Raw genomic sequence first — 27,162 nt, 5'->3', positions numbered from 1 at the left:
AGAACATGGGATCACCCTACTCCTTGTTCCCTGGTTCTGGTTCAGAGTTCAGTTCTTCCACCATTGATTTAAAACTCCGTCTCCTTCGAGACTCTTACCATCTATCCAGTTATTCTCCACCCCTTCTCACCACCTCAGCTTCTGGTTACAGTCCCTGGTCGCCATTCATTAGTGACTTTGGCACCTGGTTCATCATTTTCCTTTTTACCCAAATCCACCAAGGTAGCTTTTCCTGTGTCTGAAAAATGACCTCTTTCAACAGCTTGAGCTTGGCTTCTCAACAGCAGTGATGTGTACGCCTCTGCTTCACCCACCCCTAGTATGGCTGCTTTCTGCATTTTAATATCACTCCTTACTGGTCCTCTGATATTTCCCATTTAAATACTCCCTTCTGCACAGTCTTTACTTTTCCAGCTCTCTCACCTGTGTAGCAAGGGACCCGCTTGACTTCAGGAAGCCCTTCAGTTTCCTGCGCCCCATCGGCATCCTTCATTTCATCTCTGCGTCCTCCTGTCCAGACTTGTCTTTTTCTGACAGTCTCGCTGAGGCCCTCAGTGTATCTGCTGTCTTGGCCTCCTGTCCTCCCAGTGAAACTCTAACCCTTGGTAGAGCTGACTCTACACATTTTCCTCCTACCCTTGGGCTGGGCTCTCGGCTGGTCGTTGGGCCACTGGCAGACTTCCATGTGTCCTCTGTCAGACCTTGGGCATTCTCTACCGCTGGAGCTCTCTTAAACCCTCTTGTCTCTTCGAGTCCACCTCTCAGTCCCTCTCCCACAGTCTCAGCAGACATTTGTCCATTCTATTTTACAGAGAAAAGGAAAATTCTCAGCTATTTGCCACTACCCCTCAAAGTGTAATACAGCTAGTATCTTTGCTTGCCTGCTGTCACTGTGAAAGGCTTGTGCTCTGGACTTACCTCCTGTGTCCTGGTGCTGTCAACTTTTCAGCATGTTCAAGCCTCTCATCTTAAATTGTGTGTGTTTGTGTGTAAGACTTAGACAAAAGTGTACCGCTCTTACTCTTTCAGTGGCTCTGACAGCAGGCCCTGTGCTTTACGATAATGGCACATGTTAGCAGTGTGAAATTGGGTGAAACATAGTTGGTCCTTGATCTCTGACTTTCTGTCTAGGGTCATATGAACATAGAGAATTTCCAAGTAGATTGCAGAGGCTTAGGACATTTACATGGGTGCCAGGCAGTGAACATCAGTCTTCTCTCACTCCAGGGTTTCTTATTCTGATTCTGAGCCAGATGAACAGACAAGTGTTCTTTCCCCAGTTGCAAAGCCTAGGGGCACCTGTGACCTTTACAGGAAGTGACTAAGCTGATAGATAGGCCTGGGTATGTTTCTGACTTGTGACTGCTTTTGTGACCTTGGGTAAATCTCTTCCCTTTTGGGAGCTTTAGCATGAAAGCTAAAATGAAATGAAGGGTTGGTTATTTCTAGTAATTTTCTGGTGGAGTCTTTAGGGTTTTCTATGTAGAGGATCATGTCATCTGCAAATAATGAGAGTTTTACTTCTTCTTTTCCAATTTGGATTCCTTTTATTTCTTTTTCTGCTCTGATTGCTGTGGCCAAAACTTCCAAAACTATGTTGAATAGTAATGGTGAAAGTGGGCACCCTTGTCTTGTTCCTGACTTTAGAGGAAATGCTTTCAATTTTTCACCATTGAGGCTAATGTTTGCTGTGGGTTTGTCATATATAGCTTTTATTATGTTGAGGTATGTTCCTTCTATTCCTGCTTTCTGGAGAGTTTTTATCATAAATGGATGTTGAATTTTGTCAAAGGCTTTCTCTGCATCTATTGAGATAATCATATGGTTTTTATTTTTCAATTTGTTAATGTGGTGTATTACACTGATTGATTTGTGGATATTGAAGAATCCTTGCATCCCTGGGATAAAGCCCACTTGGTCACGGTGTATGATCTTTTTAATGTGTTGTTAGATTTTGATGGCTAGAATTTTGTTAAGGATTTTTGCATCTATGTTCATCAGTGATATTGGCCTGTAGTTTTCTTTTTTTGTGGGATCTTTGTCAGGTTTTGGTATTAGGGTGATGGTGGCCTCATAGAATGAGTTTGGAAGTTTACCTTCCTCTGCAATTTTTTGGAAGAGTTTGAGCAGGATAGGTGTTAGCTCTTATCTAAATTTTTGGTAGAATTCAGCTGTGAAGCCGTCTGGACCGGGGCTTTTGTTTGCTGGAAGATTTTTTATTACAGTTTCAATTTCCGTGCTTGTGATGGGTCTGTTAAGATTTTCTATTTCTTCCTGGTCGAGTTTTGGAAAGTTGTACTTTTCTAAGAATTTGTCCATTTCTTCCACGTTGTCCATTTTATTGGCATATAATTGTTGATAGTAGTCTCTTATGATCCTTTGTATTTCTATGTTGTCTGTTGTGATCTCTCCATTTTCGTTTCTAATTTTATTGATTTGATTTTTCTCCCTTTGTTTCTTGATGAGTCTGGCTAATGGTTTGTCAATTTTATTTATCCTTTCAAAGAACCAGCTTTTGGTTTTGTTGATTTTTACTATGGTCTCTTTTGTTTCTTTTGCATTTATTTCTGCTCTAATTTTTAATATTTCTTTCCTTCTACTAACCCTGGGGTTCTTCATTTCTTCCTTTTCTAGTTGCTTTAGGTGTAGAGTTAGGTTATTTATTTGACTTTTTTCAAAGTTGCAGGATATAAAATCAACACACAGAAATCCCTTGCATTCCTATACACTAATAATGAGAAAACAGAAAGAGAAATTAAGGAAACAATTCCATTCACCATTGCAACGGAAAGAATAAAATACTTAGGAATATATCTACCTAAAGAAACTAAAGACTTATATATAGAAAACTATAAAACACTGGTGAAAGAAATCAAAGAGGACACTAATAGATGGAGAAATATACCATGTTCATGGATTGGAAGAATCAATATAGTGAAAATGAGTATACTACCCAAAGCAATTTATAGATTCAATGCAATCCCTATCAAGCTACCAACAGTATTCTTCACAGAGCTAGAACAAATAATTTCACAATTTGTATGGAAATACAAAAAACCTCGAATAGCCAAAGCGATCTTGAGAAAGAAGAATGGAACTGGAGGAATCAACCTACCTGACTTCAGGCTCTACTACAAAGCCACAGTTATCAAGACAGTATGGTACTGGCACAAAGACAGAAATATAGATCAATGGAACAAAATAGAAAGCCAGAGATAAATCCACGCACACATGGACACCTTTTCTTTGACAAAGGAGGCAAGAATATACAATGGATTAAAGACAATCTCTTTAACAAGTGGTTCTGGGAAATCTAGTCAACCACTTGTAAAAGAATGAAACTAGACCACTTTCTAACACCATACACAAAAATAAATTCAAAATGGATTAAAGATCTAAACATAAGACCAGAAACTATAAAACTCCTAGAGGAGAACATAGGCAAAACACTCTCTGACATACATCACAGCAGGATCCTCTATGACCCACCTCCCAGAATATCGGAAATAAAAGCAAAAATAAACAAATGGGACCTAATTAACCTTAAAAGCTTCTGCACATCAAAGGAAACTATTAGCAAGGTGAAAAGACAGCCTTCAGAATGGGAGAAAATAATAGCAAATGAAGCAACTGACAAACAACTAATCTCAAAAATATACAAGCAACTCCTACAGCTCAACTCCAGAAAAATAAATGACCCAATCAAAAAATGGGCCAAAGAACTAAATAGACATTTCTCCAAAGAAGACATACAGATGGCTAACAAACACATGAAAAGATGCTCAACATCACTCATTATCAGAGAAATGCAAATCAAGACCACTATGAGGTACCATTTCACACCAGTCAGAATGGCTGCCATCCAAAAGTCTACAAATAATAAATGCTGGAGAGGGTGTGGAGAAAAGGGAACCCTCTTACACTGTTGGTGGGAATGCAAACTAGTACAGCCACTATGGAGAACAGTGTGGAGATTCCTTAAAAAACTGGAAATAGAACTGCCTTATGATCCAGCAATCCCACTGCTGGGCATACACACTGAGGAAACCAGAAGGGAAAGAGACACGTGTACCCCAATGTTCATCGCTGCACTGTTTATAATAGCCAGGACATGGAAGCAACCTAGATGCCCATCAGCAGATGAATGGATAAGAAAGCTTTGGTACATATACACAATGGAGTATTACTCGGCCATTAAAAAGAATACATTTGAATCAGTTCTAATGAGGTGGATGAAACTGGAGCCTATTATACAGAGTGAAGTAAGCCAGAAGGAAAAACATCAATACAGTATACTAATGCATATATATGGAATTTAGAAAGATGGTAACAATAACCCGGTGTATGAGACAGCAAAAGAGACACTGATGTATAGAACAGTCTTATGGACTCTGTGGGAGAGGGAGAGGGTGGGAAGATTTGGGAGAATGACATTGAAACATGTAAAATATCATGTAAGAAATGAGTTGCCAGTCCAGGTTCGATGCACGATACTGGATGCTTGAGGCTAGTGCACAGGGATGACCCAGAGGGATGGTATGGGGAGGGAGGAGGGAGGAGGGTTCAGGATGGGGAACACATGTATACCTGTGATGGATTCATTTTGATATTTGGCAAAACTAATACAATTATGTAAAGTTTAAAAATAAAATAAAATTAAAAAAAAAAAAAAAGAAATGAAGGGTTGGGCTATGAAAATGATGAACGGTTTAGAGACCCTCACAGCTTTTGTTTTATGTGACAGGGCTTTTCTTCAGTCATTTCTTAGCAGCTCTCCTGCTCTCAATTGCCTGAGGAGGAGGGTTGCATACCTGCACTGCTCAATATGTGTTTTTAAATCTCATTTCAGGCGACAAGGAGTACCTGATTAACCTAATAGACTCTCCAGGTCACGTGGACTTCTCCTCAGAAGTGTCCACGGCTGTTCGCATCTGTGACGGGTGCATCATCGTGGTGGACGCTGTGGAAGGGGTCTGCCCGCAGGTAGTGGATGGTCGCCTGGAAATGTTTAACTAGACAAGGCAGGGGGAGAGGAGGCCCTGGCCATCAATGATGATGTGGCACTTTAGACTCTCTGTGACACCAGAAAGCTAGTTTCCATTTCACATTCCATAGTGTTCCAGCCTGTGGTGGAGTTAAGTCACCCAGGTTCTGAAGGGATATTAGAGAGAATGACTTTAAGGTCCTTTGACATGCCTGTGGTATTCTCTGGGAGAGGGACTCAGTGGACATGAGAGACGCATGTAGGGGGCTCTGGGGGCTTTCCTCCAGTGAAAGAGTCTCTCAGCAGTGAGGAGTTGTTGACAGTGAAATTCTGAGCTGTTTCTCCCCTACATGGGCAAGTCTCTTCTGTTGGTTTCTCACTCTGCAGGCACACGCACACATGCGCGCACACGCACACGCACGCACACACACACACACACACTCTCTCTCTCTCTCTCTCTCTCTCCCTCCCTCCCTCCCTCCCTCTCCCCCTCCCCCTCCCTTCCTCCTCTCTCTTCCTCTTCCAGATTCTTAATCTGCACTTTCTTACCTTTTCACCAAAGTTCAAATAGTTCTCCCTAAGGCCAGAGTGAACATACAGCTCTGGTCAGCATGAAACTCAGAGTGGCTTTCTAATCTCAGTTTTTAAAATAATTTTTCTGTGAAACCTTATGTTTTTTCTTTAAAAATGTTGTCACCTTTGTGTCCTACTTCTTGTACCATCGTTTGTTTTAATGATTTTTAAAAAGAAGAGTAAAAAGCTTACGTTACAGGCATACCTCGGAGATATTTCAGGTTTGGTGCTGAGCCACTGCAGTAAAGTGAATATTGCAGTAAAGCAGGTCACGTGACTTTTTTTGGTTCCCCAGTGTATATTCAGGTTATGTCTATACTATACTGAAGTCTCTTAAGTATGCAATAGCATCATGTCTAAAAAAAGGTACATATCTTGATTAAAACAATACTTTATTGCTAAAAAATACTTAACCATTTCTGACCCTTCATTGAGTTGTAATAGTAACATCAAAGATCACTGATGGCAGATCACAACAACTATATTAATTATGAAAAATGTAAAGTACGATGGGAATTATGGAAATCACAGAACAACAGGAAGTGAACAAATGTTATTGGAACGCCGGTAGACTTGCTTGATGCAGAGTTGCACAAATCTTCAGTTTGTTAAAAGAAAAAAAGCAACATCTGTGATGCATAGTAAAGCAGAGCACAATGAAATGAGGTTTTCTTGTAGAAATGGAGAAAATCTGATCATTCCAGGAAGATGTACGTGTTCTGTAACTTCTCTGATGTCCTGTAAGTGCACAGGCCTTGCATCTAGAGAAGCAAAACCTTAGTCTGTGTGGTGTGCTGGGTGTCCTGACAAGTTAAGTTAAATTAACAGACGTGACTTCAAAGCAGCTGAATAGTGGTTAATGCTAAGAAGTGGTTTCTGATCAGGAAAGTGTACACAGGGAGCGTCTGGGAACATACTCTGTTTTTCCACCTGTGTGTTATAGCATGAGTGTTTTTTTTACTGTGTGTATTCTCGTATGTGTGTAATTTCACAAAACTCTTACTATCTTGTACACAATTTTTATCCTTCTTAAATAAATTGTCAGTTCCATAAAGGCAAGAACAATTTCCTGCCTGCAGTTCTTTGCTTCTGTGTTATATATTTTTGACTGTGTCTGACTGGCATGGTCTGAGTTGTATGTGATAGAGGAGCACGAAAATAAGCTACCTATTAATCAGGATTTTCTAATGTGCTTTAATTTAAATCATGAGCTTTACATTTTCTTTTCTGTTTTAATCAGACACAGGCAGTTCTGCGGCAAGCCTGGCTCGAAAACATCCGTCCAGTTTTAGTGATCAATAAGATAGATCGCTTGATAGTGGAACTGAAATTCACCCCACAGGAGGCCTACTCTCACCTCAAGAATATATTAGAACAGGTATTTTATCCTTTATTTCAGTACTTTAAAAACTGTGGCTCAAAGGAGAGTTGTAAGGAAGTTGCTAGGTTGGGTATGAGGCTTTGCTGCAGAAAATCCACTTCAATGTGTTGGAGTCATCATACCGCGGCAGAGGCAGTAGAGCTAGCATCATCTCAGGAGTCGCCTCCATCTCCTGGGAGCATCCTGGAATAGAAAACTTGGACAGTAGGTCGTAATGTTCTCTTGTTTAGTCTTGTGGTTGGGTTTTTAAGTGAAGCCAGTATTAGGAAACTCTTTGGCTTTTTTTATTACCTGTATTTGGGTGAAATTTTACCAAAGCTTTCATTCATTGATTTATTCAGCAGACATTACCATAACTGTATGTTGAATAAATGAGTTCTTGAAGGTTTACTTCATGCTAAGGATTGTGAATATAAAGACAGACAGGTCAGAGTCCCTATCTTCAAAGATCTCACAGTGGGTTAGGGGAGAAAAACACGTAAAAGATGTTGGGAGAACAATGAGACAAACCCTAAATATGATTTGAGAACATAAATGAGGCCTGCCTCACCCAGAATGGGTCAATAGCAAGGGGAGAGTAGGGAGAGTCTTATAATAGGAGTCTTGAGATGGAAGAAAGGTAATGTGTGCCAGGGGAGAATTACAGCAGAGGCCTTCAAGAAAGAAGAAATAAGATATACAGAATCATATAAAGAAAAGAAAAAACATGGTGCAAGTTTCATTCAAAGAATGTAAATTATTGGTTACAATTGAAGAACTAGATCAAGTGCAGTCGTGATAAGAGATGGGAGTAGAAAGGAATACAGCTTTGATTCTGGTGAACCCTGTATGCCATGTGTGGAGGTTTGAAGTGTCTTTTTCAAGACAGTGGGGCACCATTGATGAGGCCACGTTGAAAATGTTTGTTTGCTACAGGAAGGAAATGATAAAGGCAGAGCAGTGAGAAAGTCTGGGTCAGTGGATCCAGTTCCCTGAAGAGACAGTCAGGCACGGAACAGGTGGAATGCTCCTGCCCTGCCGTGGAAGGAGGAGAACCAGCAGTGTTTGTAGAGATGGACTTACAAGTTGGATGATGGGGAGCCTGCAGGATCCTTGAACAGTAGACTTTGTTTTCTCTCTGAGGTAGGAAATAAGATTGGTCACCTAGGAGTGAGAATCTTTGGAGCTTAGAGGTCAGGAAGAGGACCTGAAGAGAGGGGTGAACAGTTCAAACATCTGACATGAGAAACAGGGAGTTGACAAAAGTCATAAACTCAGACTGTGGGGCTTGGAAACCAGGAGTTCTAGTGACACCTGGCCCTCATACTGAAAAATAAATTGAAGATACGATAGATCAGTGTTTGCACTAAAGAAATGACCTTCCAAAAGCCTGACGATTTAGTCTTACTGGGTATTGAAATAAGTGGCTGATAACATGTAAGTTAATGATTGCTGTAAACATCAGTTCCATCCTCATGGGCTTCATAGGAGTTCAGACTGTGACATAGGAGTCTAGACTTGAGGAGGGTTAGACAGTGTGTCTCCTGTCATGGGCGTGCCATGCATCCGAATGACCTTCTGCCATTTTGCCATCTCTCCTAGATTAATGCACTCACAGGAACTCTTTTTACTTCTAAAGTGCTAGAAGAAAGAGCGGAGAGAGAGGCTGAATCCCAGGTGAACCCGAATTCTGAACAAGGAGAGCAGGTGTATGACTGGAGCACCGGCTTGGAGGACACGGATGACTCGCACCTGTACTTCTCACCTGACCAGGGGAATGTGGTGTTTACAAGTGCAATAGATGGGTGGGGCTTTGGGTAAGTTTTTGACTCTAATGAAATCTCTCTGTGGATTCTGTATACAACTGGTGCTTTAATTAAACTTTTTATCTTGAGGTATCATAGATTCACGTACAGTCGTAAGAAAGAATACAGGAGCATTCTCTTCTTTCCCCAGTGTCCCTCCAGAGGTACTGTCATGCAGAACTGTGATGTAACATCGCAGCTGGGCTATTAACATGGATATAATCCATCGCCACAGAGCACCTTTGCGTTGCACTAACGTAGCAACACCTACTTCCATCCCACTCCCAGCTGCTCCTTAACGACTAGCTGTCCTGCATTTCTATAACTTGTCACTTCAAGAATGTTATAGAAACGCACTTGAACCACATAGAATGTTTTCTAGATTGGATTTTTTTCAGCATCGTTTTCTGGAGACTTCTCTAAATTGTTGCGTGCATCACTGGTGGTTCCTTTTCATTGTCTCGTCCTATTCCATGGTATTGGTTGTACCACAGTTTGTTTAAATATTTACCCATTGAAGGACGTCTGGATTTTTTCTGGTTTGGGGCTACTGTGAGTCAAGCTGCTTTAAGCATTCATGTGTAGGTGTTTATGTGAACAGAAGTTTTCATTTCTCTGGGATGAATGCCTGGAAGTGCGTTTGCTGAGTCCTGGGGTGGTTATATGTTTGATTTTTAAAGAAACTATCAAATTGTTCCAGAGTAGGTATACCATATTCCTGCCAGCAATGTGTGGTGATCCATTTCTCCACATCTTAACCCTCATTTGGTATCATCACTGTTTCTGTCTTTTCTTTTTTTAGCCATTCTGCTAGATATATACTGATGTGCTGTTACGGTTTTAATTTGCATTTTCCTAACAGCTTCTGGAGAAGGCAGTGGCACCCCACTCCAGTGCTCTTGCCTGGAAAATCCCACGGGTGGTGGAGCCTGGTAGGCTGCAGTCCATGGGGTCGCTAAGAGTCAGACACGACTGAGCAACTTCACTTTCCCTTTTCACTTTCATGCATTGGAGAAGGAAATGGCAACCCACTCCAGTGTTCTTGCCTGGAGAATTCCAGGGACAGAGGAGTCTGCTGGGCTGCCGTCTATGGGGTCGCACAGAGTCGGACACGGCTGAAGTGACCTAGCAGCAGCGGCAGCAACAGCTTCTGAGGTTGAACCTTTTCATGAGCTGATCTGTCATCTGTATATCCTCTTGGGTGAAATGTCTTTTCATGTTCTTTGCCCACTTTGTGTTTTTGTTCAGGTATAATTGACATATACCGTTACATTGATTTCAAGTATACAGTGTAATCTATCTGAGTACATATTGTGTAAATATTTGTTTATATTTGTATATAGATGATATATTTGTATATAGATGATCACTACAGTAAGTCTAATTTTCGTCACACTACATAGTTAGAAAATTTATGTGTGTGTGTGATGAGGATTTTTAGCTTTGACTCTTAACTCTCTGTTACACAATGCAATGTTACTAACTTTACTTACCATGCTATATACATTGCATCCTATGACTTATTTTATAACTGGAAGTTTGTACCTTTTGCCCCTTCAACCATTTTGCCAACCCTCTACTCCTTGCCTCTAGCAACCACCAATCTGTTCTCTGTATCTGTAAGATGCTTGATTTTTTGGTTTTGTTTTTTAAAGCTTCTACATGTGTAAGTGACATCATGCAGTATTTGTTCTTGTCTTTCTCCATCTGACATATCTCCTAATGCTCTCAAGGTCTATCCATGACAAGTTTGCATTCTTTTTATGGCTGAATACTATTCGTGTGTGTGCACGTGCACACCACATTATCCTTTCATCTGTGAATGGACACTTAACGTGGTTTCCATACCTTGGCTATTGTCAATAATGCTACAGTGAAGATGATGTGATGATTTCTTAAACATCACCCAGCCACTGAGTGGCAGAGCTGTTGTTAAGTTTAAAGACTGCCTGGCAGTGAAATTCATGCTTTCTTACCATGGTACTTCTGTGGGATCTTCACTGTGGAGTATTGGGACCCTTGTTTCCTCTCATTGCCCTTCTGGATATGTACATGCTCAGGCCAAGTAGTAGTGATAGCAGTTCTGAATGTGCTAGGTAATTGATTACAGTTCTAACCACAACCATTGCTTACTCATGGAATCAGAAAATTCAGAGGATTTTTTACCTTGAGAAAAAATGTCTTCAACTTGGATAAACAGTTGTGGGATATAATGAAATTTACTTTAGTTGTGGGCTTAACCTTTCATACAGTTTGTGGGGATAATAGAACCAGGAATAAGGGACCAGGTGAAACCAACCTTGGTTATTTCTCATCTCCCTTTTTACAGGAACTCGCTCTTCAACGTCATTTTGACTGAACACATTTGCCTGGGGCAGCATAATAAATTATAATACTGTAATTTTTTTGTGTTAGTTTGTAATAAATTATAGATTCCTTGGTTTACTATAAAGATCATATCAGACTTAAATACATTCAGATAATGGATTATAGTGAAAATGGAAGTTAACAAACCTGAACATTTGTAGTTTTCACATGTAGTTGATGACTTACCTTTATCAACTTTCTGGTCCTCAGTTTCTTCATTTGAAAAATAATAATGTAGGTCTAAGATAATGTCTAAGAGTTTCTTTGAGCTAAAAAGTTCAGTGATTCATTCAGTCATAGAAGAGAGTCAGACCTATTGATTTCTTAATTGGTAAGCATTTTGTTAGTGAGCCACAAGGTGGGGGGCTTGTCCTTTTCTAGTACTTATTTTCATAATAATAATTGAATGTTTTATGTGAATTTTAGTCTAAATCTCATGAACTAGGGGGAGTTGATCATGGAAGAAGGAATGGGGAGAGATTTGAATGAATGAAATCAGGGGAACTTGAGTATCCCTCATAACTTTGGATGTTTTTAACTTACTTTCAGTCAATAGATCAATTCCCCTGTATTAGACAATGTCATCTTTGGAGATCTGCTAGTGCCTGTTCTCAGCCAGTTGACATGTTAACTTATGGGAAAACGGTGTTGGAAATGAAAGCACTGGAGACCCTTTCCTTCCAATTTTCCTCTAAAATGTCAGTGACTAGGGAACTCCACGTGTCACAAAACGTGAGAAATGAGCACATGTCAGAATTTAGAAAATGTTTCTATGAACTCTCACGTAGTGGGACAGGATTAAGAAGTATGACTAGTGGCTGTATGGCCTGAATTTGTCCTGTTAATAGTTGTTACTCCAGGAGAATCTGCTCTGAAAAAGCAGCAACACAGTGGCTTGGGTAGGTGGCAACAACGATCTGTTAATAGTTTCTGGTTAAGGTAAACAGAGCTGAGGCCCAACCCTATTCAACAGGGACAGGAAAGAGAAGACGGTGAAAAGCCCTTCCTAGTAGTTCTTCATGCCACAGCATCTTAGAATCCTGTAATTAATATTAGCCCATTGGGTACCTCGAACTCATAAGCATATGTGGCCCAGTAATTTCATGTGGCCACACCCTCATTCAGGAGGATTGGCCAAAGATTGATGAGTCAGTAAACTCCTGGAAAACATGTTCTGCAGATCTTTTCTGAGAATCCTGTTTGAAGTTGCTCAGTAGAGGAAGTGAATTAAAATAGAACTCAAGAATGGAGAAGTCCTGCTAGAAGCTGTCATTGTAACTAATGACAGATAAAGGAATAAAAGCACCGAGCAATAGTGGAGAAAGGTTTGATGTTGATAAGCAACTTTTGTGGTAACCAGGGGATGAAAAAGAAGGTAAAGGATGAAGAACAAGATTTTCAAAGATTTATAAGTGTCTGTATGTGTAGGTATGTGTATAGAAATGACAGAGTAGAAAAGGGTGGAAGACAGTGACCTATAAGCAGATGGGCAAGTGTCTTTTAATTTATGATTCTATAGCAGTATTAGTTTTTGTGAAAGTGTTTACCACTTTGTGAGTTAAAAATAGGACATATATCTGACATGTTGTAAAGGATAACAGAAAATATAAGTCTGGGAAGCACACAAATCAACATTAAAAAGAAAATCCTAGAAGCATGAATAGAATGTGCCTGATCAGAACAGTAAGTGACAGTAAGTATTTGTACCCCTTGTTGAGGAGATACTGTTTTTTAAAAAGAAGGAAATTTCATTAGAAAAAAAAAAAAAAATTCATGAGTGAGCAAGCAACAACATACATAAATAAATTATATATAAATTACGTATTGTTATATACATGAGTTGTGCCCTCGTATCTGACTCTTTGCTACCCCATGGACTGTAGCCCGCCAGGCTCCTCTGTCCAAGAGATTCTCCAGGCAAGAATAGTGGAGTGGGTTGCCATTCCCTTCTCCAGAGGATCTTTCCAACCTAAGGATCGAATCTGTGTCTCCTGCATTGCAGGCGGATTCTTTACCATCTTAGCCACCAGGGAAGCCCCGTTATATACATGTTGTGTATACTTATATAAAAAGTTTTGTATGAAACAGTATAACATGTAAATGTATAAACTTATTTACATATAGCATAATAATATAGTTTATATTTTAATATCACTATAAACATATAAAGTATATAAAAGTTGACATATAAAAGTTATAAATAATGTAATATAATAGAAACTAAACTTTTAGAAAAAATTTTTAAGACCTCTACTAAGTTAATATCTTTTGGATCAAATGGGAAATAAAGCTTTAAACAGGGAATTACTTTGCATGGGAAGGACCCTTGAGGCCAGCTCTTTGAGAACGTTGATGGGCTTATAACCATGTGACATGAATTCTGCTTCCTGACTGGGTATTTTTCTCTCCCGTGACTCAGTGAGAGGGCGCACTGGGTTTTTATCTTCAGTAGTTTCTGTAGTGTCTCTTTTTGCTTCTAAGTTGCTGCCTGATGCTCTTCATATTTCTGGTTCCAACCATAATTATCAACTTCCACTCCTCCAGCTTCTTACTGCTCCCACCAGGCTTTCGTTATCATAAGAGAATGTCGGCCAATTGGACTTGGTTGTAGTTAACCCCTGGATGCTTTGGAAAATACAGCAGGTGTCTTGTAAGTTGCTGGTACTTTGAGAGTTGGACTCAAAGCTTAGATTGTGTAGGAACATACTATTCCCTGCAAAAAGTTTTTTTTGGAGGGGGTCCTTTATCCAGACACTGCAGATGGTGTAATATACAGCATCCTTATTTGTCCAGTGACTGCTCCCATTTGGCTGGGGTTTGCAGTAGAGCAGACCTGCTGCTAACTGGTTTCTCTAAGGGCTAGAGAGAGCTAAGTAAGTGTATATGTATTTCCTGTTTAATCTCAGATGCTACAGAGCCTTTTTTGGCCGGTTCCGGCTGTAGGGTTTATTTACTTCATGAGCAATAGGAACTTACAGTGAAGGGCTGAAGCAGAGTTTATTGTTGGCACAGTTGCAGTGGACAGCTGGAGCCTGTTTCCTTGGCCAGTGTTCCTCTTGTTTTACGCTTGCAGAATTAAGAAAGGGATTGATAGCATGAGTTCTCATTCATATGAATGTAGGGAAAGTTGGACAGGAACACCGGCGAGACTGCTTGGCTTTGAATCCCAGCTTTACTTGTTACCTGTGTGATATCTCGTGCTTCATTATGCTTTTCCGTGAAAGGGGGGAGATAATTAGTACCTGCCTTGTAAGAGAGTTGAAATGAATTCAGAGCACGTTGAACAGTACCTGGCACAGAAACACCCAAATGCTAGCTAGACTCATACTTATTTCTGTTATTAATAACGTGAACACTTGCTTTTCTTTCAGAATTGAGCACTTTGCCAAAATCTACAGTCAAAAAACTGGCATCAGAAAGGAAGTTCTTTTGAAAACATTGTGGGGAGATTATTATATAAATACGAAGGCTAAGAAGATTATGAAGGTGGATCAGGTAACGTGGTCTCTTGTGCCTATTGATCGGTGGTCACATTCTTGCCCTGTGAAAGCCTGCACTGTAACACACTTGTAATCTGCCTCAGTTTATGTGAGTCAGTTTAGGGGAGATTTTCTACTGTATATATTTGGCTAAAGATCATGTGTCTTATGGAGAAGGCAATGGCAACCCACTCCAGTACTCTTGCCTGGAAAATCCCATGGACGGAGGAGCCTGGTGGGCTGCAGTCCATGGGGTCCCTAGGAGTTGGACACGACTGAGCGACTTCACTTTCACTTTCATGCATTGGAGAAGGAAATGGCAACCCACTCCAGTATTCTTGCCTGGAGAATCCCAGGGACGGAGGAGCCTGGTGGGCTGCCGTCAATGGGGTTACATAGAGTCGGACCTGACTGAAGCGACTTAGCAGCAGCAGCATGTGTCTTATGTCCAAGTATTGCTTAAATCGAGTTCCTTATCAGGATCAGAGGACTGCGTGTTGTTGCTGTTGTTGTTCCTATTTAAGAGGAGCGGAAATCCCAGATCCTGGGCCAGTGAACTTGAAGACACGTATTTGCATCATGCATTTGTGTGTCCCCTTCCTAAAGAGACGTCTCTTGTAGATGTCACTGTGTGGCCTGTATTCCTAGCCTCAGCCGAGGCCTCCTCATTGAACACCAGTCACCATGCATTGCTGATGGGTGAGGCAGGTGCTCCTTGGAGCATTCTGTCGGTGGAGGTCTTGTAGGGCTGCTGAGTCACCTAGCCTCAAAGGAAGGATGCTTTCTTGAAGACTTTTTTTTTTAATATAAAATGAAGGATTTTATAAATGTATTCTCATTGAAGAGCATGTATGTTCCTTTTAGAAGGTATTCCTTAGTATAAAGCTACAGGAAAGAAAAAAAATACCAGAGGCCAACACTGCTAATGGTATGCTTTTCATTTCTTTCATTCTTTCTGTTTAGATAACATATATTCCTCGATTGAGATAATGCTGTTTATACAATGTAGCCGCTTTTCCTCTTGACATTCTATTGTGACCATCTTCCCTTGTCACTGAAAGTTCTTTATAAACAGTACAGTGTGTAGATTCCTTAAAAACTAGGAACAGATCTACCATATGACCCGGCAACCCCACTCCTGGGCATATACCCTGAGAAAACCAGACACCCCAGTGTTCACAGCAGCACTATTTACAATAGCCCTGGCGTGGAAGCAGCCTAGAAGTCCATTAACAGAGGGATGGATAAAGATGTGGTACGTTTATACAATGGAATATTTGTCATAAAAAAGAACAAATTTGAGTCCTAGTGAGGTTTATGAACCTAGAGCCTATTAATACAGAGTGAAGTAAGAAAGAGAAAAATTACAGTATATTAATGCATATATATGGAATCTAGAAAAATAGTATTGATGAACCTATTTGTAGGGAAGGAATGGAGACACAGATGTAGAGAATGGACTTTTGGACACAGGGACGCGGAGAGGGGACGAATGGAGAAAGTAGCATTGACACAACATTGTAAAAATTAAAAAAATAATAATAATAATAAGAGGAGCCAGTGGAGTGAAGTAGCAAAGAGCATAGTTTGAGATTCTCTTTGCCTCTCAGCTCTACCACTTTCTAGTTCTGTGACACTTGTCTGTTTCTTTCCTCTGCAAATTGAAGATAGTAATATTTATCTCATGGAGTGATTATATGAAATATCCAAGAAAAGTCTTAAGAGCAATTCCTGTCATGTAACAAACACCCTCTTACATCATTATCACTCATGTAATCATTCTCCTAAGATTGAACATAGTTTTTATTTCTGTTTCTCAAATATTTTGATATTTTAAGTAAAGCTGTGATAGGCATCTTGATGCATACATTTTTAGGCCTTTATGATTTTTTTTTAACCAGTCCTTCAAAGGTAATGACTTAATTTCCCAGTACCTTGCCAGTAGCTCTTGAGAAAGAGGGTTTCAGTTTATATTCCATCTCTTGTACCTATGAGAGTATCCATCTCAAAGTGCTCATGCTGTAATTTTTGTATAGTTTGATAAGAGAAATAGGGGTTTTGTTTTTTTTAATATCTTCTTCCTTGAAGTTGAATAGCGTTCATATTTTAAGAACCTCCTTTAGAAAAGTCCATGGACGTTTTAGAGTGGAGCTTTAGCTCTCAGCTTGGGTACCGTGTGTTCTTTTGATGGCAGTGGGAGGGCAGCTGCAGTGATGTATCCACCCCCCCCCCCAACCCCGCACCCCAAGTGGTTTCGTGTGTGGTGTCCATGGTTCGGAAAGAGAAGAGTGAGTTGTAACTGTGGATTATTGGCTGTTTAAAGCATTCATATAGCTACTTTCCTCCGCTTTGTTGTTGAATAAGTATTTTCTAGTAGAAATGAAGCATCGATAGTAAAGCACATCAAGAATGAATACGTTAGATATTAATGAAATATTCAGAAATTTTAAACCCATGCATCCTTTTTTTTTTTCCCAGGCAAAAGGAAAGAAACCTTTATTTGTACAGTTGATCCTGGAAAATATATGGAGTTTGTATGATGCTGTCTTGAAAAAGTAAGACTGTTATAAATTGTTTATCTCTGGGCAGTATAATTTGCAGTTTGACGAGTTACCCTTCCGAAAACTAGGTAGACTGGGAAAGTGAAGAAAGCCTTTACAGAGGCTTTGATTACCAAGCTTGGAAACCATTTAAAGGAGTATGTATAACCCAATTACAGGATGACGGGAGGGACAGAACAGAAATATTTTATAGAGTGCTGAGGCAAAGAGATAAAAGGATGGGAAGAACCATCAGACTTTCATTTTTACAAACTCAGTTTAAAGTAAAATAGTAAATGTAGTAGAAACGCTGCTTGATATTGAGCATCACTCATGGAGTCACTTAGGGAAAAAACCTTGCCCGATACAAGTGGAAAAGAAAGTTTGCTTTAGTAAATTTCCAAGTTGTTCCAGTGGTGGAATAATGATTTTTGCTTTTAGTATTTATTTATAAAATCGTTTTACCAGTTGACATAGCGTGTTTAAGACGATTGTGGAATGGTACTTCATGGGACATTTTCAAGAGAAGTTCATTTGGAAGTGGAAAGTAGAGGTTGAGCAGTTTACTCCTATGGCAGGAGCCCCCCTCCAGCGTTTTTGTTTTTTTATAGTCAAGCAGTGCCTCAGGAATAAATGTGTCCTGTGATGTTGTTTCTCTTCCTCACTCCCCTTTGTATCTTAGGTAATCTTTCTCCTCACCTCCCATCCACCTATCTCTTGTTTACTATAGGGACAAAGAAAAAACTGATAAAATCGTGACTTCTTTAGGATTAAAAATCGGAGCCCGAGAGGCACGGCATTCAGATCCTAAAGTTCAGATCAATGCTATCTGCAGTCAGTGGCTACCCATATCTCAAGCTGTTCTTGGTATCCTTTATATTAATGGTTGTTAATGAAATCATAGTTTTGACAGAACAAGAAAAAAGAGTGTGTTATTGGCCATCAGGAGGTCCTCTGAAAATAACGCATGCCAATTCAGAGTAAGTTTTTTTCTGGGGTTATTTAATATTTTACCATGAAACTGTATTAAATACTTCAGAAATGAATATATTAATATTAATTAAGATTAATACGAATCTGAATGTTCTTAAAAAACATTTTAAATTTTTGTTTCTTAATCCATAAAATCAAAACTCTTAGACTAAGATTTGCATAGAAGTAGATACTTTAGATGTTTGTGTTAGGATCACTGGTTCATTTTAACCCATATTTTCTTTACCTTGTTGATACTTCCTCTCAAATTTGTGATTCCAAAAGGACTTGATTTTAAGTGGCTTACCTTAACTAAAGTCATTTTGTAGGTGAATTTAGACTATCTTCTTTGTTTTTTTTAAAAAGACTTTTGTCATATGGACCAATTTTAGTGTCTTTATTGAATTTTTTACAGCGTTGCTTTTATTCTGTTTTATGTTTTGGTTCTTTGGCCGAGAGGCATGTGGGATCTTAGCTCCCCAACCAGGGATCGAACCCACACCCCCTGTATTGGAAGGTATAACCATTGGACCTTCAGGGAAGTCTCAACCAAAGTAATTTTATAGAGGAATTTAGACTATTAATACCTTCTTGTCATTGATCTGTGTGTCCTTAGCAGTACCCATGGGGTGGGCTGAGGGTGCAGTGTCTGGGGAGTGGGCCAACAGTGGACCACAGGGCTGCAATAAACACAGACCCCTACGGTGACCTCGCTCTGTTGGAGGACCTGCTTGTATCGCAGCTAGCGGCTGATGGTGGTTTTATGCCAGTTGAGAGAGACTGAAACTGTATGAAAGATTTTGAGGACTGGGTCACAGGCAGCCAAACTCCTAAGCTCTGTGGTCCTTCCTCATTTGTTCCACAGGATGTCAGTGTTAGAGTATCTGCCATGAGCACCCTTTCTGGGCTCTAGAGCATCCACAAACTCCCTGAGATTGTATCCACGTTTTGAGATGTGACTTACGGAGTATTGCCTTACAGCCCAGGCATCGTGTACACATATGTTGTTACTTCAGTATTTCGTGCACAGTCTGAGTCTCTGCCAGGGTGAAGAGCACTTGCTCAGGCTTTTGAGTCCTTAACAGCAGACTTCAGCTATGGTGTGTCAGAAGCTTCCTAGTCCCCTCGACATTACAGCTGAGAGAGTGGAGAAACTGATGTGTGCAGGATCACAGACTTTTGATTCTCTCCCACCAGAAACCCAGGCTCTGAAAGCAGGTGAGGTAAAGACGAACACACCAGTCAATGTATTTTTGGTCATCCAAAGTCAAGACTACTCTAGACCAATTTTCTGAATGCTAGCTTGCTAAATGGCCAAATGGCCAACTCCCCCGGTAAACAATTGCACAAACATTTCTCCAATGCTTTTTGTTTTCTAACATTTCAGTTTCGCCAGAGCCATTTTGCTCTGCCAGTGGAGTGAGGAGACTGGAGACCTCTCCCTTTTGCCAGATCACAGTTCATAATGTTATCATCATGCTCTATTCCATCCTCTCAGGTAGCCAGGAATGCATTCCTGAGGTGACTGTGTTTCCAGGGCCTGTGGAACAGTGACCCCAGGGTCTGTATTCCCTTTAGAAGCCCCACACATGTTCGCTCCATGAGAGGGAGCCTCATTTGCTCCCAGCCTTATATGGCTCCATGAAATTCATCTGTGCGCACCACTCTGTCCTGCTCTTTTTCTCCCATTCTGTTGGATTTGCAGCCTCTGCCCTCAGATCACTGCTGTTCTCAGACCCATGGTTGACTCTCCTTTGTTAAATCTCTCGGCCAGTTCCCAGTCCTCCTGACTAGATCTGTCACTACCATCTGACACAGTCAATCCCTCCTTCCTCCTTGAGACCCCTTTTTCTTTGACTTCTGGGCTTCCACCTGTTTCTCCTCGTCTCCCTGTCTCCCGGGCTTTTTATCCCCCCACCCCCCACCCTGGTTTTTTTATTAAAACAGGAGAAAAATCAAACAAGTTAATAACGTGTACAAGGGAGAGACCTGGGAAAACAGAATAACTTGCTAAAATATCTGAAACCCTCACCTTAAATACTGTCAGTGGTTTAGAACTTCAAAGGGGAGAAAGGCATTTGCCATGGAAAATGAAAAAGTAAAAGTCTGGTTACAAAGAGTGTTTGCTGGACCACAGAGTGGGCTCTGATCGCTGGGCCCTGCCGATTTCCCCACCACACCAGCCCCTTCTCTTTGCAGATATTTCTGGTGATAGTTGTATTCCAGGAACAGGCCCTTTATCTCAATTCGTTAGACAACTAAGGGGACAGAAAAAGAACAACTTCCAAAGTTCTCTGCTCCTTAAAAACAATCAGCCTAAATTAACCCTCCTCAAGAAACACCTTGTGGAGTGGTGAAGTTTGCTCTTCTGCAGTTCTGCCCTTAAACCTTCTTCATGGAGTTTCACAGTCCAGAAGCCAAGTTGGTAGATTGTGTCTCATTAAGCCAGTCTCTTAGTCCTGACAGTAGGTTTAACTGCTGCTGCTGCTAAGTTGCTTCAGTCGTGTCCGACTCTGTGCGACCCATAGACGGCAGCCAACCAGGCTCCCCCGTCCCTGGGATTCTCCAGGCAAGAACACTGGAGTGGGTTGCCATTTCCTTCTCCAGTGTATGAAAGTGAAAAGTGAAAGTGAAGTCGCTCAGTCGTGTCCGACTCTTCGAGACCCCATGGACTGCAGCCTACCAGGCTTCTCCATCCATGGAATTTTCTAGGCAAGAGTACTGGAGTGGGGTGCCATTGCCTTCTCCGGTAGGTTTAACTAGACATCTTTAAATCCGTTTCTGCAAGCGGTAATGGGCTCTCAAAGTTAGGCTTCTAAGGTGCAAGCATTCCAGTATTTCTAAGAGGCATTTCTGTGAAGACAAAAAGGCTCAACGGTTGGAGCAAATTATAAACCAGCTTCTGAACCTAGGGAACAACCAGTCCAGATTTCTAGATGTTAGAGTCAAGTATCATTTGCAATTTGAAATGTCTTTAAATGTCTTTGATGATGTCCTCCAATGTTCAGGTAAACTTCCCGAGTGGCTTACGGTGGGCCAGAATATTGCCCCCAAATGGGCTATTGTGTGGTGGTCTCTCTTAAATTTATCTCAAGTTTCAGGACTTCAGGAAAGGAGCACCTTTGGTTCTCGGTGTTTCCACATCAAAAGTGGGAGGAAAAAGTGGCAATGTTAGTTTGGAAAGTTATAGCCTAATATTTGAGGAAACCTGGTGAATTCAGGATCCAGCCCAGATCTGGATTTACAGATCACAACCTCAAAGATGGTAACAGAACTAGAATCTAATATTCCCAAGTGTGTGTTATAGTTTCTGTTGAAACATAATTTTTTTCTCTCTAAAGTCACTCATTTCTACCCAGTATAGCCAAATTAAGACTCATTTGTTTGTAGAATAAGTTTAGTTTCATTAAACTTGGCCTGATTGTTTTTATAGGTTCAGCATGAATAGCAGTTCACCATGTAGGCTCCTTTAAATCTCTTTTGCTGGAACTCTACATAAGGAATCTCCAGATTGAACTTCTAATAGCCTCTTGAGGCTAAGAAACCAAGCCACATCTTTGCCGTTGGAGCTGGCTGTTTAGTCTTGATCTTTTTCCCGATTCTTCTCCATCCCCTTGACTTTTTAACTGTGGGATGCCCCAGGCAAGGCTTGGTATTTGGATCTCATCTGTTTTCTACCTGCAGTCACTCTCCTGCTCATCTTGTCCAATCTCTAGGCTTCCCATGACAATGGCGTGCTCTTAATTTTCGCATTGGTTTCATGCCCCTATTTCCAGTCCATCTTTAAATCCTGTTTACTCTTCCTTTGAAATGTATCCAGAATTAACTACTTTTCAACATTTCTGTTTCTGCCTTCCTGGGGCAAGCAACCGTGCGTGATCTGTCACCTGGGTATTATAGTAGCCTTCCAGCTGGTATCCCTGAGTCTGTTCTTGATTGCCTGCAGCCAGGGTGAGCCTGTTAAAATCGGAGTCAAGGTGTGTTGCTTTGTTCCTCAAAGCCTTTCCAAGTTTTCCTTGGCAAGACTTCTGATAGATACTTAATTCTTACTTCCTTCTTTTCTTATTTGAATTTTACTCTTGAATTCTTTATGTGCAAATTATTTTGATGTAGGGTGATTTTAAAAAATTACTCACCAGTGGTGGTTTTTTTTTTTCCTTAACCAATATTTTTTTTAATGTAAGTTAAGAAAAATGTCCATATGCTGATTAGGAAATTATGTTAAAATTTATAGATTTAGGGAAAATCAATACCTTTATAGTATTACATCTTAATCTTCATTTCTAAGTTTTTTTTTGTTATCATGATATTTTTGTCTTTATTTTCTAACTTCTCTTAGGGGTTGGAAAAACTACTATTATGTATTTTATTAATAAGCTACCTTGTTGACCATTGCCCTTTGGTAAAATTCCTCAGTTCTATCCCTCTCCACTGGAAACGGTTATGAGGGCTTCTGGAGGGTAGTGAAGCCCATCTCCTACCTGGACTTCTTCCTGCTCTTCTTCACCGTATCAGTTTTGCTTTTCTTTTCCCCTTTCTGGTTCTCTCGCTCTCACTCTACTATTTTTCTAGCAATCTTATTTTTTTCTAAATGAAATTTTTCTTATAGTTGTGAAAGATTATAGGTTGCTTATGTATTTAGATGATGCCATGTTCTAAACTTCTTGTTTTCAGAAAAGCCTGGATTATTAAAGTAACATTTTTCTTTCCTGTCTGTTTAGCTTTTATGAAATGCGGAAGTGAAGATACCGCTCCAGTTATTATCTTTGTTTCCAAAATGTTTGCAGTTGATGCTAAGGCTTTGCCTCAGAATAAGCCAAGGTAAGGATTATAGGGAAGCCAGGTGGGGCCAGGGAGGTGGGGTTCAGGGAGGGTGTGCGGCGGGGAAGGTGCAGTTCTGTCCTCAGCCCGGAACTCATGTGGAGCAGCCCCTGTGGGAACGTAAATTTCACTGAGTACTTGATCTTTTTGTGATCCCTCTGGAGGAAACAGTTGTTGAAATCAGCTCTGGGACTGTTAATTCAAATTCATGTTTAAAAAAAAAAAAGTTGGTTTTTTTTTTTTTGGCTGCATCAGGTCTTTTTTGCAGCATGCGGGCTTCTCTGGTTGCAGCAGACAGGCTTAGATGTGCCATGGCCTGTGGGATCTTAGTTCCCAACCAGGGGTCGAACCCATATCCCCTGCACTGGAAGGTGAACTCTGAAGCTCTGCACCAACAGAGAAGTCCCTGAATTCTCATAAAGTTGAATAAGAGTAGTTAGAGTAGTGGTAGCCACGGTTAACAATTGTTGAACGTCAGACAAGTTCTCATCTCAGCCTGTCTGTCTGCTTCACTGGAGATTTTTGAATGTGTGAGTACCTCGCTGATCTTTGTGCGTATTGTGTGTGTGTGTGGAGAGAGAGAGGGGTGGAGTTCAACCGTGGGAGACGGATCCTTTCTCAAGTTTCTGAAGTCTTGGAGAATCTCTTCTACATCGTATGAACTGACATGGGTCCTCCTCCCCCACTAGTATAAGTGATTAGATCCCGGTCGTTCCTTGTGGGGATCATGGCATTAGCCTCCTAGCTGGCTCCGCTGTCCCAGTGTCTAACTTGGCCGGTCCACTTGCCATTCTCCCTTCAGGATCTTGGTGTCTGGAGTGAAAAGATTCACTCTACCCAGGAGTTGGAAGGCTCTTCTTCTTTACTATCCACATCTATTCTGGGACCTTTCTGTGTGGGAATCTTTCAAATAACCTGAGAAAAAGAATATAAATCAATAGTACTTCTTAAGGGCCTGGTGCCTCAGGCAGCATCTCAAATCTTGCTCTTTTAGGTTCTAAATAATAATGGTAACAGCACTAATAATTGGCTGCAGTTTATCAAGCTTATAATATTGATTTATAAAAAAAATCAACTGCCTCACTGTTGATTATGCCGTCTAAATCTAACAGTAGTTCTGCAGTGCGAGTATTTACTGTTTCAGTCTAACCTGGGGAAGTTAAGAGGCCTTAAAAAGATGAAGTAGTAATGGATTTTCCAGTAGTCATGTATGGGTGTGAGAGTTGAACTATAAAGAAAGCTGAGTGCCAAAGAATTGATGCTTTTGAACTGTGGTGTTGGAAAAAACTCTTGAGAGTCCCTTGGACTGCCAGGAGATCCAGCCAGTCCATCCTAAAGGAAATCAGTCCTGAATATTCATTAGAAGGACTGATGCTGAAGCTGAAACTCCAATATTTTGGCCACCTGACGCGAAAAGCTGACTCATTTGAAAAGACGCTGATGCTGATTGAAGATTGAAGGCAGGAGGAGAAGGGGATGACAAAGGATGAGATGGTTGGATGGCATCACCAACTTAATGGGCATGGGTTTGGGTACACTCCGGGAGTTGGTGATGGACAGGGAGGCCTGGGGTGCTGCAGTCCATGGGGTCACAAAGAGACAGACACGACGGGGTGGCTGAACTGAACTGAGTGTGCTCAAGGTCACATAGCTAGAAGAAGGCCAGAAGAGTATGTGAATCCACATCTGTCCAGCTGGACAGCCTATGGGTGTCCACTTCACCAGTGGGATCTGGCCTCCATCATCTGTGCAGCTTGTTAATCTCCACCGCTAGATCTCGACAACAGCCTTCCAGCCTGCCTGCCCTTTTTAGATTCTGGGCCTTTGCTCTGACCATTCTCAACCACCATCTTCTCCAGTACTCTATCAGAAATTCTTACTGAATGCTTAAATGCCTGTTAAGTAAGATCCTGCTAGGAGGTTTTCAGGCAGTTCCTCTCCCCCCAAATCCCTAAGTCTGCTGCTTTGGGTTCCTTCTTAAGAACCAGTTTCTTGTAGTAACAGGATGTGATGTTCAGACAGAAACTGCACTCCTTGCTCCCTTAGTTCCCGTCATCTCCACTCCCTGGCGCTGTGGTTACTGGTAGCACCGGCTGCAGCCTGCTCCTCAGCCCTCTCTCTGTCCCTCCCCCAGCCCACCCCTGCAGCCAGCTCCACAGAGGCCAGGGCGTGGATATTCAGCTTGGAATCCTGAGGGTGGGTGGTGTAGTGTTGTCGCCTCTTTCCTTTCTTCTCCAGCCTCACCTCCCCAGTCTGCATTCTCACCTCTGGTCACCTTCACCTCTACTGTTGGTCACTGCTGTCCCCTCAGCACTGTCGTCCACAGTTAGCTCCACTTCAGCCTCAATAAGTCAGCACCCACAGACGTTCCTTGACTAGTAGAGCTCGGTTCTCTTGCAAGTGAATTCCTGTTTATTCTCAGTAAATACTAGTTGACACAATGGGTTCTTCAAATAAAACCTTGCTGCCTTCTCTTCTGTCTGCTCTGTTAACCTGTGTCACCACTCCCAGCGCTCACAGCAGTGCCTGACCCAAGAGGAAGTGTCAGCTGGGTGGATGGATAGATACGTTGATGGACAGCAAGACTCTACATTTGATGTTAACTTCATGAATGTAAATGTTGTTACAAGCTCTGACAAAATGAGGATTTAATATACTTGAACAGATATGCTTCTTTCTTAACCAAAGCTACAATAAAATCACATTTACTTAATGTGATGATTTTATCATTTCTAATTCCTTCTGAATTGGGGGGGTATAGCCATAGATGATGAGCATGGAATTTGGAGTCAGATCTGGCTCTGAATTACGGCTCCTCTGTTTATTGTCCATGTGACTCTGGGTCGAGTTGTGTAGTTCTCCTAAGGCTCCAGTTCTTATTTGTAAAACAGGAGTAAGAATACCTGTGTCATATAATTGTTTGGATAAGTATATTTCGATAATATGTGCAGAGTGGTTAACACAATGTCTGTGCCGTAGTTGTGAAAGTAGTTTATTTTCTGGGGCTCCAGAATCATTGCAGATGGTAACTGTGGCCATGAAATTAAGACGCTCATTGGAAGAAAAGCTATGACCAACCTAGACAGCATATTAAAAGTAGAGATACTACTTTGCCAACAAAAGCCTGTCTAGTTAAAGCTATGGTTTTTCCAGTAGTCACGTATGGATATGAGAGTTGAACCATAAAGAAATCTGAGCGCCGAAGAATTAATGCTTTTGAACTGTGGTGTTGGAGAAGATTCTTGAGAGTCCCTTGGATTGCAAGGAGATCAAACCAGTCCATCCTAAAGGAAATCAGTCCTGAATATTTATTGGAAGGACTGGTGTTGAAGCTGAAGCTCCAATCCTTTGGCCATCTGATGCAAAGGGCTAACTCATTGGAAAAGACCCTGATGCTGAGAAAGATTGAAGGCAGGAGGAGAAGGGGACGACAGTGGATGAGATAGTTGAATGGCATCACTGACTCAATGGACATAAGTTTGAGCAAGCTCTAGGAGTTGGTGATGGACAGGGAAGCCTGGTGTGCTGCAGTCCTTGGGGTCGAAAAGAGTCAGACAGGACTCACTAACTGAACTCAGCTGAACTGATAAGCCCATTGGAAGAGACCATTTCTCTCTGCGCTAACCAGTGCATCAGGTTTTTTTGTTTTGTTTTTTTTAACCTCCCTGTTTATAGTGATAATAAGATATTCCATGTTTATATATTTTTTTAAATTTGTAGTTGAAGGATAATTGCTTTACAGAATTTTGTGGTTTTCTGTCATGTATCAACAAGAATCAGCCATAGGTTAATTCATACTTTTCAGATACTCTTATAAAAAGTCTAGAAGCAAGATAAGTTATGTAAGGGTTGATTGACAGGGCAGCTGGAGTGTGTAGCCTGAAGAAGAGAAGGGCGAGGGGAAGGGTGTGAGGACAGATGATTGAAAGGTGAGGAGAGGGGAGTATGTTTGTTGGGTGTTGCTCCAGAAGACAGAACAAGAGCCTAGAAATTTCATCCTGTGTGTGAAAGACCTTTAATACTGAGAGCTTACAGTGGAGAGGAGCTTATGCCAGCAGATGTGACTTCCCGACAGCCCTGAGCAAGCCATCATCAAAGGTTGCTCCCTTTTCATTTTTGTATCTGATGGCACAGCCCTGCCTCCTACATTGGGGTGGGTCTGACTAGAAGGGGCCGACTCCTAGAACCAAATTCATCCATTTCAGCGGGCAGGTGCTAAGGGAATAGAAGTGATGTCCAGTCCTGGAGGGAGGTCTTGTCG

General features: G+C 41.1%; 1 protein-coding gene across 3 annotated transcripts in view; it reads left to right on the top strand.

Annotated features, from left to right (window-relative positions):
* The window catches only part of EFL1 (elongation factor like GTPase 1), a 113,925-nt gene that overhangs the window by 7,834 nt on the left and 78,929 nt on the right, over positions 1-27,162 (top strand). For all 3 annotated transcript variants that reach the window (XM_005221897.5, XM_002696606.6, XM_005221896.5), the window contains exons 5-12: positions 4,850-4,983; positions 6,798-6,935; positions 8,520-8,734; positions 14,461-14,584; positions 17,047-17,123; positions 17,839-17,975; positions 19,176-19,298; positions 22,802-22,901. In XM_005221897.5, the coding sequence (XP_005221954.1) occupies positions 4,850-4,983; positions 6,798-6,935; positions 8,520-8,734; positions 14,461-14,584; positions 17,047-17,123; positions 17,839-17,975; positions 19,176-19,298; positions 22,802-22,901 (1,048 nt within the window). The remainder of the gene's footprint in view (positions 1-4,849; positions 4,984-6,797; positions 6,936-8,519; positions 8,735-14,460; positions 14,585-17,046; positions 17,124-17,838; positions 17,976-19,175; positions 19,299-22,801; positions 22,902-27,162) is intronic.

The sequence above is a fragment of the Bos taurus genome, chromosome 21 (assembly GCF_002263795.3).
Source record: "Bos taurus isolate L1 Dominette 01449 registration number 42190680 breed Hereford chromosome 21, ARS-UCD2.0, whole genome shotgun sequence".
NCBI classification, from domain to species: Eukaryota; Metazoa; Chordata; class Mammalia; order Artiodactyla; family Bovidae; genus Bos; species Bos taurus.
Note: the sequence above shows the minus strand (reverse complement) of the source record. Positions and strands in the feature narration are given on the sequence as shown.